The sequence below is a fragment of the Protopterus annectens genome, chromosome 9.part0 (assembly GCF_019279795.1).
Source record: "Protopterus annectens isolate FY-2018-M chromosome 9.part0, PAN1.0, whole genome shotgun sequence".
NCBI classification, from domain to species: Eukaryota; Metazoa; Chordata; order Ceratodontiformes; family Protopteridae; genus Protopterus; species Protopterus annectens.
In genome coordinates this window covers 20,361,227-20,379,278 of record NC_056743.1, presented here as the reverse complement: position 1 = coordinate 20,379,278, position 18,052 = coordinate 20,361,227, and the positions used below count along the sequence as shown (strand labels likewise).

At 44.6% G+C, this 18,052-nt stretch overlaps 1 protein-coding gene across 1 annotated transcript in view; it reads left to right on the top strand.

The window, feature by feature from the left end:
- The window catches only part of CKAP5 (cytoskeleton associated protein 5), a 4,315,141-nt gene that overhangs the window by 706,507 nt on the left and 3,590,582 nt on the right, over positions 1-18,052 (top strand). The window contains exon 5 of the mRNA XM_044084803.1: positions 8,965-9,136. Within this exon, the coding sequence (XP_043940738.1) occupies positions 8,965-9,136 (172 nt within the window). The remainder of the gene's footprint in view (positions 1-8,964; positions 9,137-18,052) is intronic.

Below are 18,052 nucleotides of genomic sequence, written 5' to 3'. Positions count from 1 at the left end.
TGAATAAAGATTCCCGTACGATGGAGAGATACTGGAAGTGTGTTTTCTTCAGTGGCCTTTACCCGCTGGTCGCTGAATTACTTATCCCACTTTACTAGACTTCAGAGGAATGAGCTCAAGGAACTAGGAGATAACCTCCAGGGTACTACAGCTGCAGGGGTACCTGACTAGGTAAACTGTCAGCTCGCTACCTTAAATTCTATAGTAAATTCCTCCTTGTGCCTCATTTCATATGCAGCCGATGGAGTGAGCTGTGCAACAGGCACATGAATAGCTCTGAAGAGACATTCCTGAATGCGTCTTTGTGATTTTGCTGAACCCTTCAAGTCTTCCTTTATTAACGCCCATTTTGACGGCTCGTCCTTGTTCTGGCCAAAAGTCTGAGACTTATCAGATGTAACAGTCAAAAAAAGCCTTCCTGCGCGAAAGGCAAATGCACGGCTCAAAGACCAATATGAAGCACCAACAAAAGAAGAGCCAGCATACTGTGTTCAAGGAATCACTTTATTGTAGATAAAACAAAAAACTTATCAGGTGTGAACAGGACTGCAAAACTTTCTGCTGTGGGAGTATGCTTTTCTTTCCCTGCCAGACCTTATCCCAAAGGTCAGAAAGGCGGAAAAATGTGGTTCTGGAAATCCCAAAGAGCTTTGCCAGACGCACATGGTGAATTTCTCCCCGGGGAGGAGGGGGAAGTAATGGAAAACGCAGCCCTTTCGGCAGAGGGGGTCAATAGAGTCAGGGTGACAGATGTGTTCTCTGTTGGGCCCTTCCAGTACTCCTGAGAGGAAGCTTGCCTGTCCACCTTTGGAGGCAGTCTGGGGGGAGATCATCACTGTACCCAAAAGCCTGGCTGGACATCACTAAAGACAAATGGGTATGGTCGATCACACCCAGGGGATTCCTTTCTCCTTCCAATTCCTTCCACCAAAGTCTGTCCCAGACATGCCACCCAGTCAAAAGGGATCAAGCAACTCTGGAAATTCAAAAGTTGTTAACAAAGAGTCATCCAAGAAGTCCCCGCAGACCAAATCAAGTCTGGAATTTAAACTTCTTTTTAGTTCCAAAGAAGACAGATGACTGGAGGCCTATTTTGGATCTCAGCAGACTAAACAAGTCTGTAAAGAAAACAAAGTTTTGGATGGTGACACTGCAGTCTATACTTCCTTTTCTGGGAAAAGACAATTGGATGTGCTCTATAGATTTTCAGGATGCGTACTGCCATATAAAGATGGACAGGCAATCCAGGAGACATCTACACTTACGGCTGGGAGCCAGTCATTACCAGTTCAGAGCTCTGACCTTTGGTCTCACTCCAGCCCCCAGAGTGTTTACCAAATGCATGGCATGGCAGTAGTCACGGCTTACCTGATGTGTCTAGAATTGAGTGTTTCCATACTTGGATGACTGGCTCCTAACTGCCACCACCGAGCATTTACTAACCAGAGCAAGGGACACTGTCATTTGTCTTTGTTCAGAAGTAGGAATCACTTTCAACTTCGGAAAATCTGCCTTGTTGCCTTCACAGCATATTATTTTTACGGGGGCAGACTTAAACACAAAAGACATTGTAGCAAAACTGCCTCTCGAGAGTACTTGCGGTACGCCATCGGGTATCAGTCTTGCTCACGAAGAGAAGTACAGGCAAAGTTTGTCCCCAAGGTTCTGGGTTCAGTGGCAGCTGCATTAACATTCGTCTCACTAGCTCGTCTACACGTGTTATAGTGGCCACTGCTGAGTGGTCCATACAAGAGTTACCCATGTCACACAAGCTTTTAATTATGGACACTTGCAAGAGGGACCTTCAATGGTGGCTTCAGTCCATGCAGGTAACTATAGACAGTGGTTTCCCCAACCTGTAGCTGCAGTGACCACGGACGCTTCTCAGGGTGGGGGGTGGGGGTATCTGGGGCACACTGTCTAAAGGACTTTGCAGTAACACAAATACCACTTGCACATCAGTGTCCTAGAGATGAGAGCGGTGCTTCTAGCATTGCAGGCATTCCAGACCTCTTTTCCGCCAGGCACGATTGCAGTACAAACTGGCCATATGTCCGTGGTGTGGTACATCAAGTTGGAACCTGATTTTACCCCCTTTGCCAAGAGGCTCTGAGTATGACAGTGGGCAATATCTTAACGTTTTCTGATTGCAACGCACATCTCGGGGAAATCCAATGCGATAGCGAACAAATTAAGCAGTGCAATTCTTATGCCTCACGAGTGGTCTCTGAAACAGGAAATTGCAAACCAAATTTTTCACAAGTGGGGCCAGCCTTGCTGCGACCTTTTCGCCACGTCCATGAACTCCAAATGCAGCAGCTTCTGTGCCCTAATTCCCCCTCTGGGGGAGTCACCAAGGGATGCACTTGTGTACGATTGACCCCTGGGACTTCATGCCCCCCCATTTCCATTAATACCTAATGTTCTACAGAAAGTCAAATTGTTGAGTTGCAAGCTAATTCTCATTGGTCCATACCGGCCTCTTCCGATATGGTTCCCCTTTCTATGGCCCCATCTTAAGGAGGAGCCTTGGATCCTGGACCTAATACTGGATCTTCTAGCTTATCAGTCAGGAACGCTCCACTCATCTGTTCAAACCCTCAAGCTGACAGCGTGGTTGCTCCCCTTCCCATCTTAGCCAGGCTTCCAGAATTATCCTCAGCATTGCAAAACATTCTGGTTTCATTGAACAAGAATACAGTTGAGATTTTGTGTGCAAATGGAAGAGATTTTCTTGTACTGACAAAAAAACATATAGACTCCTTTACAGCCCCTATATCAGCAATTCTTGGATTTTTAACAGAAAACTTTAATTCAAGGTGCGGTTGCAGCCACGATACGATTACAACTAGCTGCCATATCTAATTACCATGTAGGAGACATGGGTTCCAATATTATGTCTCTCCGATTATGCAAAGCTTTTATGAGGGGTACATTTCTCTTAAGACCTCCCATAAGAGAACCACAGACTCCTTGGGATCTAAATTTGGTGCCAGCTTCTTTAATTCTCCCTCCATTCGAACCAGCTTCCTCTTGTTTGCTGAAGTTCTTAACTTGGAAGGCCATCTTTCTAATGGCTGTTCCTTCCACTAGGAGGGTTTCAGAATTGCAAGCTCTTTCCTATCGTTCCTATTTGATCTTCTACAAAGACATTCTCTCTCTCTCAGGACAAATCCTTCTTTTCTGAGTGCAATTTAAAGTAGTCTATTGAGCTACCTGTATTTTTTCCCAATCATGGCCACAAGGCAGAATACAAGCATCAATTGGAAATCCATAGGCAGTTACTGTTTTACTTGCACAGGATTAAATTTAAAAAATCTGATCAACTATTTGTTTATTTCTCAAAGTAGAAAAGGGATTTCAGTTTCAAAAGTCACTTTCTAAAATGGCTTACAGTCACCGTTACCTGTGCTTATAACTCTTGGGACAGTCAGCTGCCAGGGAAAATTCGAGGTCATTCAACTAAAGCTATGTCTACTTCCACTGCCTTTCAAGCCAGACTTACTTTGGATTCAATTTGTGCTGCAGCCACATGGGTTAACCCTCATACCTTTATCACTCATTACAAAGTAGATGTGGCCTCCTGGAACAGGGCATCCTTTGGTTCCACTGTTCTGAAGAGTTTATTCCCTTAAGCCACCTGAGAAGGTGGTGCTGGGGACGCTGTCCCAACCATCAGGAATGAAGGCGAGATAAAGGCAACATGACAAAGTAGTTATGTACTCACCATAATGTTCCATGTTTGTTGCCCATATTCTCACCTTCATTCTTGCATTCCACCATCCTTCCCCCTTCCTGGAGGATTGAGAGTAATTTTTTGAAATTGGCTATGAGCTCTCTGATCCTTTTGGGCCTCAGGAGTTATGGGCTGAAGATTGTTTGGTTGTTTTTGCCATAGTGGTTTGGATAGTCTAGTGACTGTTTTTTCTTAGAAACGAGATCTGGGTAACTGTCGCTAGGCATTTTGGGATAGGGTTTAACCTCGAGCTTTGGCAGAGTCTGAACTGATGCTCTGTTCTGAACCCAGCAATCAAGCATGAAGGCGAGAATATGGGCAACAAACATGGAACGTTATGGTGAGTATATAACTTCTTTTTTTGAGCTCCTACAGATAGAGCCTCCATCTCCCTCTGCTATCCACCCTGTGATTCCAGCTTACCTGGATGCATTTGCTTCTGCCTCAAAGAAACCTAAATCCCCGGATAGGTTTTGCAAAGTCCCCGATGACCACAAGTAGCTTATTAAGCCACCTATGGCAGACCCAGCTGTCATTGCAGTGACTCCAGATAAGCAATTCAGGCAGATTCCCTCTTCCTCCCTACTGCCATCGGATAAGGACAGTGAAGTCATGGACAGACTGGGGAAAAATTTCTAATTCTTCCACCCTGGCCTTTAGGGCCATTAACTGTCAGACACACGGTTAAATATGTCTTGGACTTGGTCTCCCAGGAAACTTCATTACTGTTCTTGCCTGATTCTCCTGCCAAACCCCAGGTTGCATCTAAGCTCTCCTTAGCACAAGTTGCCAGACGGACTATAAAATGAAGCTGTGATGCTGCTTTGAAGCTTCAGCCTAACCCCTCTCTGATGATTTCAAAAACAAGAACTTAGATGTCCCCCTTGATATCAAATTCCTATTTGACAAGTCTGCAGAACTATTCAAAAGCCTCCAGGAGAAAAGCAAGGAACTTCAGGAACTTAAACATTTATTGGTCTCACCAGTTCCAAAGTTCTGCAGGTGCTACCCTGCTAAACCCACCTTTGTCAGGAGAGCTCCTGCTCCTCCCTCCCTCCTGCTCAAAACCCAGGAAAGGGCCTAGAAAAGCTTCATCCTCCCAGAATTTCGTCTTCCCATGCAGGCCATTCCAGGTAGACGAAACAATGCGTGACTGCCTAAACCACTTCCCCCTCTTCACTCGCCTCTCACTGTCTACCCTTTTGGCAGCATATCACTTCAGACCACTGGATCTCATCAGTAGTGGAAAATGGGTACTTTAAGACTTAGCAGAAAAAAAAACCTTACCTCAAGGCATACCCTTCCCTCCAAAACACTAGCTCTACCTGTTACCCCAAATCATCCAAGGTCTGCTTTCATAAGGGACCATAGAAACAGTTCCCACAGGCCAAAGAGGTTCAAGGGTTTTACTCCAGGCTCTTCCTGGTCCCAAAAAAGGATGGCCCTTGGAGGCCTTTTCTGGACCTGTCCCTGTTAAACCCCTTCCTGCAGGTACCTTCCTTCCACATGCCATCTCTTCAAAGCCTTCTTCCACTACTGCTGCCCAGTGCTTTCATGGCCACTTTGTACCTGAAGGAGGCATACCTCCACATCCCCATCTGCTTAGACTACAGGAGGTTTTTTATGCTTTGCTGTGCCATCCTCACCTTTTCAATTTATTGCCTTGCTCTTTGGTTGTTCTACAGCACCAAGGGTCTTCGCAAAGTATCTAGCCCCAGCAGTATAGTCTATGGCCAAACAAAAGACATGCAAATTTATCCTTAACTCGCTAACGTCATTCTAGAAAAAGGAGGCAAGTATTCTCAGGACTTGCCTGATATTCACTGTCCCTCCAGAGTCTGGGCTTCACTCTGACAAATCCTCCCTCACCCCATTACAAGCGCACATGATCTTGGGCTGCAGAATAAGGACAGATCTGATGAAGGCCTTCAATCCCCAAGGCAAAATCAACTCCCTAAATAGTTTTGTCCAGGAGTTACTACTTGTCAGCCACATCTGTCAGGCAATTCCTCAATCTTCTAGGCCTTACTACCCTTCCTATGTTGCCCCTTGCCAGGCTGCACATGAAGTTCCAGTGGTACTTGAAAAATGTCTGGTCCCAACACAATCACCCCTCTGAGTTTTAGGTGCCCTTCCTATCCAGTCTGAAGAAAGAGTTTAAGTGGTGAATTCAACAAATAAACCAGAATCCAGGCTGCCTTCTGCATCCCACCAAGACAGTGCACTTTATGCACACGTGCCTCGGATCTAGGGTGGGGGGTCCACCATGAACGGTCTCAAGGTAAGGCTCAATGGGAGCCCTCCTTCCAGAGAAAGCATGTCAGTGTGAGGGGAAATGACTGCTCTCCTTCTAGCCCTAAAGACCTTCCTCCCTCAAATACAGGCAAGCCCCTTTCAAATCTACGCAGACAATGCCACTGTGATATGGTGCATCAACAAGCAGGGAGGGACCAGATCTAACTGCACAGGCTATAGCAGTACAGGTGTGGGAGTTGGCCACCCAGTACAATGTCACATTGCAGGTGGCTACATTCCATCTCATGACAACCATCAGGCAGATACCCTCAGCAGATCATTCTTTCAACATCACGAGTGGATGTTAAAGATGTCTTAGACGTTCTTCACCGATGGGGCACCCCACATATCTTTTGCCTCTCCTCAGAACAGACAACTTCAGCTATTCTACTCCAGAATCCACTCCCCACTAGCTTGGAAAGTAGATGCCTTTTCAATGTCTTGGAAGTGACTGTTCCTTTGTCTTCCCTCCCCCTTCCTGCTCATTCAGAAAGTCCTTCCGAAAATACAGGATGACAAACTATCTTGCTGGTGACCTCCTGTTGGCCAAGGCAGCACTGGTTTCCCCCTTCTGTCTCTTGCCAAGGGCAATCTCCACAAGTTGCCTCACAAGGTGGACCTGCTTACTTAACAAAAGGGATCTCATTCATCCTTCTCTGAAAACCCTCAAGCCTATCCCTGTGGATGATTAACTTCTGACTTCCTTTCAGACACCTCTATTAGGAGGATGTGCTATCTGTCCTGCAGGAGGTCAGGAAACCCACAACCAGGAGATCCTACATTTCAAAATGGAAAAGGTTCTCCAGTCGGTGTCTTCACAGGCAACTAGACCCATTCCAAGCATATGTCCCTTTAGTTCTAGCCTAGTGTGTGAGCTCCTAAAATCAGAACTTTCATACTCTTCAGTGAAAGTCCATTTATCTGCCATTTCAGCCTGCCTACCTATTGACCCACCCCTTCTATCCAGGTTAAAGGTTAAACTTTTTCTTAAGGGGGTTCTGCACATCAGACCACCTAGAAAACCAATTCCCCCTCCATGGGTCTTTAAGTACGTGTTAGAGAAGCTTACCACTGCCACCTTTAAATAGGTGCCTTCTGCCTCTCTAAAGATGTGAACCTGGAAGATTGTCTTAATAGCCCTTACTTCAGCTAGGGGAGTATCTGAACTGCAAGTTCTTATGGCCTCTCTGCTTTACACTATTCCACAAAGACAGGGTAACTCATTGTACCAACCCCTCCTTCGTGTCCAGAATCAGTGAGCTGTCCCTCAACCAGTCTATCCATTTACCTTTTTTTAATCTTTCTCAAAATGACAGTGCTCCACTCCCTTGATGTCCACAGGCAACTAAGATTTTATCTGGACAAGAACAATCAGCTATTTGTATCCTTTCACTCCAGTGCCCTGGGGAAAGGCTGTATCCAAGCAGTATCCTTGTGGATATGCAAAACTATTGCCTTCTGTTGCTCCTTCCATGGAAAAGACTTGCCCCGCACTGTTAAAGCAATTTGTAATAGAGCAGTGGCCTCTTCAGGAGTTTTCCTCAAAGGCCTGGATATGGCTGCCATTTTAGAGACAGCCACACGGTCCTCTGTACATACCTTCACCAAGGATTATAAGTGGATAACGTCTCCAGTGCCAGAGCAGGATTTGCAAGGGCCATCCTCCATATTTTCCTGGAAACTGCTACCTCTTCCTCCACCCTTTCTGCATGAGCTGTGGTACTCGCCCACAAGTGAGAATACTGCAACATTACAATAGAAGGACATAGATTAGTTGTGTAAAGTCTTACCTTAACCATAGATGCCCTTCTTTTCCATGTTGCAGTATTCCTTTCCTCTCTCCTATCCCCATTCATGACATCTTCCCTCTCTGGATAGCATCATTCCTGTTTTCCTAAAACTGTTGTCTGACTGGGCATTCAGTTCTGAGGTCTGTGCATGCAGACGTTACATTTGTGGCCCATGGTTTATAGTGCTGCACGTGACATTCCACGCATCTGACGGCAACCAGGCTTAAGCTTTTGCATAGGAGCCGGACGTTCTGGTTGCCTGAAGTAGAGGATCCCCCACAAGTGAGAATACTGTAACATGGAAGAGAAGATTGTACACAATTAATCTTAATAGTTGTATACGTGTCATTTATGTAATTCATACTTGGAGAGTCACTGAAGCCAGAGTCAAATTCCTTCTATACATGCATACTTGGTCAATAAATGTGAATCTGGTTTCAAATTTCAAGGAAGGAGTGTCAGGCAGTAGTGATCAGTAGTGGGTTACTTTCATGAGTCTTGAATTTTAGGATTGGGCAGTGGCTTAAGGATTTAGATATTTTATTTAAGTAGTGTTGCATCACCTCTGGTTCCAATATGTACTGTAGGCACAGTAGCAAGAGCTGTAGTATCCAAAGCTGCCACCTGGAAGTGATGGGTAAGAATTAACAGGTCACTGGGGTCTTTTGCTTGGCCCCTGCACTTGGTGCTTAGTAAAGACATTTAGTGCAGCATCAGAAATGGGAGATAACTGATTGCTGTGCTCAGAGGTAAATGTCATCTAGAACATACTTAAAACTTCTTAGCCTTTTCATCTAAATTTGAACTGTGGAGTATAGTTGTAATGCTGCTTATTTTTTGTGGCTTTCATGAAGTACTAAACTTTCTAGCCTTCCCTTGAGATTTTTTGGAATTGTCAGTGTTACCTGCATAAACTGTGGAAAAACAGTATGGCACACAAACGTGGTGTTCCGTTAGCATTGCTGAGAAGTACTGAACACAGCTGCTGTTGCGAACTGCTTACCACTTCATATGAATATTGCTACAGATGTTTGTGTCCATGTATCCCTGTCCAAACTGCAGTCTTAGTTTTTTTAATCTTTGCATCTGGCATTTTAATCTGTGCATCTGGTCTATTGATTTTAATCTTTCTTTCCCATACAGTGAGTTTGGTTCCAAAATAGTGTCTCTGAAGCCAATCGTTAAAGTTTTGCCAAAGTTGTTTGAGTCACGAGATAAGCCTATTCGTGATGAGGCCAAACTGCTTGCTGTGGAAATTTTTCGGTGGATTCGAGATGCCTTGAAACCTCCATTACAGAATATCAATCCAGTTCAGGTATGGTTTTCTACTGTTTGTAGTGCAGGAGTTCAAAGCACTTGGTGAGCTTAAGTTCATTTGCTGATGTGGATTTGAAGGTTTGGAGTACTGTGTACATGGTTAAACTTGTACACAGTACATGTATCCAGTAGTGGAACAGAATGAGTTTAATGAAAACAAAAAGGATTATATTAATTTTTGGGGTCTGTCTTAAGAACGGAAGACTATATGATTGAATCCAAGAAGATTGAATCTTGGAATATTGAACTGGCTTCTCCCCAGAAGGAAGTATTTTTTGAGGTTGAATGTTTGCCTTTCACCAATGTTCAAGGATTTTTGGAGTTTGTATAATAGGCAGGAAATTTGGGGGTGCAGTCTGCATATAGGGATGCAAGGAGCTTGCCCCACCCCCCTTTGCTGAAAAACTGTGTGTGATGCTGGCTTTTGGAGGATAAGCCAGCCAGATGTTCCAAGATTCGTAGTCTCTGGATTCCACCTGATCTTGAAGTCTTTTGACATTGAGACATGAAATGTTTTGATCATTGATGCATACTGAAGTTTCCACTCAGTTTTTTCTGACCTTTGTGCATTTTCTAAAACCTGGTCTATTATTCTAAAAGCTGGAAACCTGACTGCTGCTGTATGTGACAAGATCTTGAGGACTGGTTTCATGGTCAGAAATATCCTGATCTTCACTTTCTATGCAAATACACAATCTAGCTTGACTCTGGCTGTTTATAGGAGAGCATAACTTGCTCCTTGACAGCACTGAAAATAATTTTTGTTTCAGTATCCATTAATGTAGTGTGTGCTATAAATATAGGATGTTTGTGTTTCACTGTTGCAGTCATCATATTTGGGTTATCCCTGCCAGGGTAGCCCTCAGTCGGCCTGACTACCAGAGGCGTAATATTTCTGCGTTGATTGCTATCGCTCCAGGACTGACGTCGGGTCGTTAATGGTATAAAAACAAGCAGCCAACGCCATTACACCATTCTTTCTTGCTGAGGAGCCCAAAGCAGAAGCAGTTCACAAGAGTGCCAGTCGGGACGCTACCTGAGTTTTTAGTTTCCGAATTGAAGTTGAAGTCTTCTAAAGCTACATACCCCATTGGGGATTCTTTTTTCTTGCTCTAACCGATGTTTTATGCAAGTTTTGTGGGCAGTTATGAGTGCACAGATGTTCATCACTGTGTTTACTACTGAAGTCCTCACTTCATAGGGTATCATTTAGATTTCCAGAGCTGTACCCCTAAGTGCCTTGCCTAGGGGCCTTCCACATGACTGTGTATGTGTAGCGTCTGCCTACTTTGAGGTTGCTTATTAACCACTACATAGTGGAATTTTCTTCCCTTCCTGGTCTAGTTTGGTAATTGCAGACTTGGCTAATTTCTTACTTTCATTCAGATGATGATGGGAGTGTTCTGTTAAGTAATTGTGTGGTTTCTTAGAAGCACATTCCATGCACTGACTTCAAAAATTCTTTTTCCTTTTTTTTTTTCTTTCTCCCCATAGAAATGAGCATTCCTGTCTGCACTGTGCATCATCTTTTACCCCAAGGAAAATTCCTTAGGCAGTACATATCTCTCTGGGAGTTCCCGCAAAGGAGTGTGCTTGGTTGTTTGCAGCCATGGACTTTAGGATCCTCCTATTTTTATTTAAAAAAAAAAAAAAAAAAAAAAAGTGGAACACAGCTGGTGACTCTGGATGTTCTTCGTGCATACAGCTGCAGTCATCACACTTGGGGTTATCTGCCGTCAGGCGGGTCCTCGGTCGGCCGAATTCCAAAGTCTAGGTCCGGCGTCGGTTGTCGTCGCTTCTTCCCTGACGTCAGTGTGGCAGGGGTATAAAAGAGGCAGCCGACACCGTTTTCTTCAGGCTTTCTTGCCGCGCGATGCCCGAAGCAGAAGCAGTTCGCAAATGCCGGTCGGCCAGCTCCTGAGATTTACGAAAGTATTTCAGCCGAAGTCTTCTTTAAAGCTAAGTACCGCGTTGGGGAAACTTTTCTTTCCTCAGACCGATGTCAGACAAAGTTAATAATTGCATTTCTTGTGGGAAGCAAATACCGCATAAGGATTTTCACTCTTACTGTATACCTTGTTTAGGGCCAGAACACAATGTCTCAGCCTGCCGTTTTTGTGCTAGATTTAACAAGCGCACTATTAAGCGCCGGGCGGAGTTCGCCCTTCATTATTTTGGCAAAACATTTAATTATATTATGTCGTCGGATATCCCGACTCAAGTTTTAGTCAAAAAACGCAAGGATAAGGACAGACACCAGAGGCCTGCACAGAGTACTGAGACCACGCTAAGGCCGACTACCGGTTCTCCGGTTCTCAGCGAGGCGCCTACGCAGCCCCTGACTACCGATGAAACCTTATTACCAGTGACTTCAGTACCCGAGGTCGCAGGTTCCTCAGTCCCCATTCCCACTGCAGATACCGATGCCACTCTTGGGGGAGAAACGGAAAGTTTAGCAAGGCCTGCCATTTCTGAAGGTGTTTTCAGGCCTACCACCTTATCCATTAAATGGTACACTAAATCTAAAGCTCCAATGAAAATTAAAAAACAGGGTCCTCAAGCCCCCTCTCAAGGTCCCATGCCCAAAAAACAGATGCTTAAAATGGCTGAGTATTTGATTTCACTCATCAGGGTTTCTCAACCCCCCCTCAGACAAAAGACCCAGGATGGAGGAAGACTACCCTTCCTCAGATCAGGCATCTATTACCTCAGGCCTTTTTGAGGACCTGGATTACGCCTATTCCCCTTTTGAAGACTCTGATGCTGAGGAGTCTATTCCCTTGCCCCCCCCCCCCCCGAGGGCTACTCTTTTGGGGAAACCCTACATACATTGAGAGAACACTTCCACTGGGAAGGCCAAGATTATTCAGATTCCAAGAAAAGGCTCAGGGAATTTCTGCTGCTTCCCCAGCATAGGCCCCTGGCTATTCCTCCTGTCTTAGATATTTTGGATGATGTGTACGCAGAAGCCAGTCTTAATCCAGACTCTCTACCTCCTGCTCCTGTTAAACCAGACCGATATTACCGGGTTCCTGATTCTCACCAGTTCCTTTATAAAAGCCCTTCTGCTGACCCACAAACTATTTCTCAGGGTCCCAAGGGGATTAAGGCCTCGACTGCTAAAAACCCTTTACCTTCAGAGAGAGATTCCAGAGCATTGGAAAGGTGGAGGAAAAAGGTTGTATACATCAGCCACTTTAACCATGAGGGCATTAAACTGTCAATTTCATATGTTAAAGTACCAGCAGTTCTTGCTATATCAGCTGAAAAGCAAAATTACACAAACAGAACAACCTGATTTGAAAGAGTTGCAGGATTTGTTGCATGGAGCAGAACAAGTGGAGAAGCATACCTTACAGTGTGGTTTTGATGCTTTAGAGGCCTCATGCAGAGCTGCTGTCACAGGGTCTGTCATACGTAGACACGCTTGGCTCAAAGAACAAACCTTACCAGATCATGTCCAAGCAAAATTATTAGATGCACCACTACAAAAAGATGTACTATTCGGTGTTAAAGCTGAGGAGGTACTAAAGAAAATGGAGGAAAAAGCTAAATCTATGCAAACAGTTAAAGATTTCTTGCAGGTGCAGCCTCCACGCTTCAGCAGAAACTGGCCTTCAAAAAATTGGTCCTTTCCAGCCACGGACAGACCCCAAAGGGGTAGATACAGACTCCCAAGGGGTAGAGGACAACCTCAAGGATCTTACAGAGCCAGGCAATGACAATCACCAGTCCAAGAGGTGGAGAAGACAGAACACAGTCATTTAGAAAGCAGACACAATGACTTTCCCCTTTGCCTGCCAAACAAAGCTATAATGGCAGCACCTTTGGGTGGAAAACTGGCCTTATTTTCAAAAACTGGCACATTGTTACAAAGGACAAATGGATTCTGGATGTTATAGACAGAAGCTACAGATTCCACTTTCTCACCCTTCCAAAGATGAGGGGCATGCCAAACCTGCGACAAAATCAATGGGCAGAGGCACAAAAACAAATTTCTGCTCTCATGGATATGAAAGCAATTCAAGAGGTACCTGCAAAAGAACAAGGTCAAGGATTTTATTCAAGACTATTCCTGGTACCAAGAAAGGACAAAGACTGGAGACCCATCTTAGACCTATCTATTCTAAACGCATATCTAGAGGTACTAAAATTCAAGATGCTCACATTACAGCAGCTTCTTCCCATGCTGGGCAAGGAGTCTTGGCTGGTAACATTGGACCTCAAGGGAGGCATACCTGCATGTCCCTATCGGACAAGATTGCAGAAGATACCTCAGATTTCTTGCAGGTTCAACCCATTATCAATTATGTGCATTATCCTTTGGCTCATCTACTGCGCCCAGAGTGTTTACAAAATGCCTGGCATCAGTAATTGCTTTCTGCAGACAACGAGGAATACAAATCTACCCATATCTGGATGACTGCCTGATCCAAGCGGACAGCAAGGACATTCTATTGCAACATCTGGCGTTTGTAATAAAACTATTAAATTGCCTGGGGTACACAGTAAACAAAAAGAAATCAAAGCTAATACCCTCTCAACAGATAATTTTCCTGGGTGCCAGCTTAAATACAATGGCCCAGATGGCTTACCTCACGCCAGACAAACAAGGGCAACTGTCTCAATACTTCAACAAAATGGCAACTTTAACCAGGCTAACTGCAAGGAAAATCCTGCAGGCTCTGGGGTTCATGGCATCTTGCATTCTACTAATACCATTTGCAAAGCTGCATATGAGGAAACTACAATGGTACCTAAAAAACTTATGGTCTCAACACAAATACAGCTTGGAAACAATTTTACCACTCATTCCATGCCTTCAAAAGGAATTTTTGTGGTGGGCTCAAGCATGCCAAAGAAACACTGGTCTCCCTTTCTGTATACCACAAGCAAGGCAAGTCATTACAACAGACGCCTCAGACTACGCATGGGGAGCACACATGGCAGACCAGTGCATCCAGGGAAAATGGTCCTAAAAACAGATGCACCTACACATTAACCAAAAGGAGATGCTAGCTGTGCAAAATGCTCTTATGAAATTCAAGGACCTACTGCAACCAGGCCAGCTATTGATAAGGACAGACAACACCACGGTCATGTGGTACATAAACAGGGAGGGACGCATTCATACCCCCTATGCAGGCAAGCTATGACCCTGTGGAACACAGCATTGGAATGGCAAGTTCAACTACAGGCACAATTCCTGCCAGGGAAGGAAAACACTCTGGCATTACAGAATATCAATCCAGTTCAGGTATGGTTTCTACTGTTTGTAGTGCAGGAGTTCAAAGCACTTAGTGAGCTTAAGTTCATTTGCTGATGTGGATTTGAAGGTTTGGAGTACTGTGTACATGGTTAAACTTGTACACAGTACATGTATCCAGTGGAACAGAATGAGTTTAATGAAAACAAAAGGATTATATTAATTTTTGGGGTCTGTCTTAAGAACGGAAGACTATATGATTGAATCCAAGAAGATTGAATCTTGGAATATTGAACTGGCTTCTCCCAGAAGGAAGTATTTTTGAGTTGAATGTTTGCCTTTCACCAATGTTCAAGGATTTTTGGAGTTTGTATAATAGGCAGGAAATTTGGGGTGCAGTCTGCATATAGGGATGCAAACCCCACCTTTGCTGAAAAACTGTGTGTGGTGCTGGCTTTTGGAGGATAAGCCAGCCAGATGTTCCAAGATTCGTAGTCTCTGGATTCCACCTGATCTTGAAGTCTTTTGACATTGAGACATGAAATGTTTTGATCATTGATGCATACTGAAGTTTCCACTCAGTTTTTTCTGACCTTTGTGCATTTTCTAAAACCTGGTCTATTATTCTAAAAGCTGGAAACCTGACTGCTGCTGTATGTGACAAGATCTTGAGGACTGGTTTCATGGTCAGAAATTTTCTGATCTTCACTTTCTATGCAAATACACAATCTAGCTTGACTCTGGCTGTTTATAGGAGAGCATAACTTGCTCCTTGACAGCACTGAAAATAATTTTTGTTTCAGTATCCATTAATGTAGTGTGTGCTGTAAATATAGGATGTTTGTGTTTCACTGTTGCAGTCATCATATTTGGGTTATCCCTGCCAGGGTAGCCCTCAGTCGGCCTGACTACCAGAGGCGTAATATTTCTGCGTTGAATGCTATCGCTCCAGGACTGACGTCGGGTCGTTAATGGTATAAAAACAAGCAGCCAACGCCATTACACCATTCTTTCTTGCTGAGGAGCCCAAAGCAGAAGCAGTTCACAAGAGTGCCAGTCGGGACGCTACCTGAGTTTTTAGTTTCCGAATTGAAGTTGAAGTCTTCTAAAGCTACATACCCCATTGGGGATTCTTTTTTCTTGCTCTAACCGATGTTTTATGCAAGTTTTGTGGGCAGTTATGAGTGCACAGATGTTCATCACTGTGTTTACTACTGAAGTCCTCACTTCATAGGGTATCATTTAGATTTCCAGAGCTGTACCCCTAAGTGCCTTGCCTAGGGGCCTTCCACATGACTGTGTATGTGTAGCGTCTGCCTACTTTGAGGTTGCTTATTAACCACTACATAGTGGAATTTTCTTCCCTTCCTGGTCTAGTTTGGTAATTGCAGACTTGGCTAATTTCTTACTTTCATTCAGATGATGATGGGAGTGTTCTGTTAAGTAATTGTGTGGTTTCTTAGAAGCACATTCCATGCACTGACTTCAAAAATTCTTTTTCCTTTTTTTTTTTTTCTTTCTCCCCATAGAAATGAGCATTCCTGTCTGCACTGTGCATCATCTTTTACCCCAAGGAAAATTCCTTAGGCAGTACATATCTCTCTGGGAGTTCCCGCAAAGGAGTGTGCTTGGTTGTTTGCAGCCATGGACTTTAGGATCCTCCTATTTTTATTAAAAAAAAAAAAAAAAAGTGGAACACAGCTGGTGACTCTGGATGTTCTTCGTGCATACAGCTGCAGTCATCACACTTGGGGTTATCTGCCGTCAGGCGGGTCCTCGGTCGGCCGAATTCCAAAGTCTAGGTCCGGCGTCGGTTGTCGTCGCTTCTTCCCTGACGTCAGTGTGGCAGGGGTATAAAAGAGGCAGCCGACACCGTTTTCTTCAGGCTTTCTTGCCGCGCGATGCCCGAAGCAGAAGCAGTTCGCAAATGCCGGTCGGCCAGCTCCTGAGATTTACGAAAGTATTTCAGCCGAAGTCTTCTTTAAAGCTAAGTACCGCGTTGGGGAAACTTTTCTTTCCTCAGACCGATGTCAGACAAAGTTAATAATTGCATTTCTTGTGGGAAGCAAATACCGCATAAGGATTTTCACTCTTACTGTATACCTTGTTTAGGGCCAGAACACAATGTCTCAGCCTGCCGTTTTTGTGCTAGATTTAACAAGCGCACTATTAAGCGCCGGAGTTCGCCCTTCATTATTTTGGCAAAACATTTAATTATATTATGTCGTCGGATACCCCGACTCAAGTTTTAGTCAAAAAACGCAAGGATAAGGACAGACACCAGAGGCCTGCACAGAGTACTGAGACCACGCTAAGGCCGACTACCGGTTCTCCGGTTCTCAGCGAGGCGCCTACGCAGCCCCTGACTACCGATGAAACCTTATTACCAGTGACTTCAGTACCGAGCAGGTTCCTCAGTCCCCATTCCACTGCAGATACCGATGCCACTCTTGGTGGAGAAACGGAAAGTTTAGCAAGGCCTGCCATTTCTGAAGGCGTTTTCAGGCCTACCACCTTATCCATTAAATGGTACACTAAATCTAAAGCTCCAATGAAAATTAAAAAACAGGGTCCTCAAGCCCCCTCTCAAGGTCCCATACCCAAAAAACAGATGCTTAAAATGGCTGAGTATTTGATTTCACTCATCAGGGTTTCTCAACCCCCCCCTCAGACAAAAGACCCAGGATGGAGGAAGACTACCCTTCCTCAGATCAGGCATCTATTACCTCAGGCCTTTTTGAGGACCTGGATTACGCCTATTCCCCTTTTGAAGACTCTGATGCTGAGGAGTCTATTCCCTTGCCCCCCCCCCCCCCCCGAGGGCTACTCTTTTGGGGAAACCCTACATACATTGAGAGAACACTTCCACTGGGAAGGCCAAGATTATTCAGATTCCAAGAAAAGGCTCAGGGAATTTCTGCTGCTTCCCCAGCATAGGCCCCTGGCTATTCCTCCTGTCTTAGATATTTTGGATGATGTGTACAGAAGCCAGTCTTAATCCAGACTCTCTACCTCCTGCTCCTGTTAAACCAGACCGATATTACGGGTTCCTGATTCTCACCAGTTCCTTTATAAAAGCCCTTCTGCTGACCCACAAACTATTTCTCAGGGTCCCAAGGGATTAAGGCCTCGACTGCTAAAACCCTTTACCTTCAGAGAGAGATTCCAGAGCATTGGAAATGTGGAGGAAAAAGGTTGTATACATCAGCCACTTTAACCATGAGGGCATTAAACTGTCAATTTCATATGTTAAAGTACCAGCAGTTCTTGCTATATCAGCTGAAAAGCAAAATTACACAAACAGAACAACCTGATTTGAAAGAGTTGCAGGATTTGTTGCATGGAGCAGAACAAGTGGAGAAGCATACCTTACAGTGTGGTTTTGATGCTTTAGAGGCCTCATGCAGAGCTGCTGTCACGGGGTCTGTCATACGTAGACACGCTTGGCTCAAAGAACAAACCTTACCAGATCATGTCCAAGCAAAATTATTAGATGCACCACTACAAAAAGATGTACTATTCGGTGTTAAAGCTGAGGAGGTACTAAAGAAAATGGAGGAAAAAGCTAAATCTATGCAAACAGTTAAAGATTTCTTGCAGGTGCAGCCTCCACGCTTCAGCAGAAACTGGCCTTCAAAAAATTGGTCCTTTCCAGCCACGGACAGACCCCAAAGGGGTAGATACAGACTCCCAAGGGGTAGAGGACAA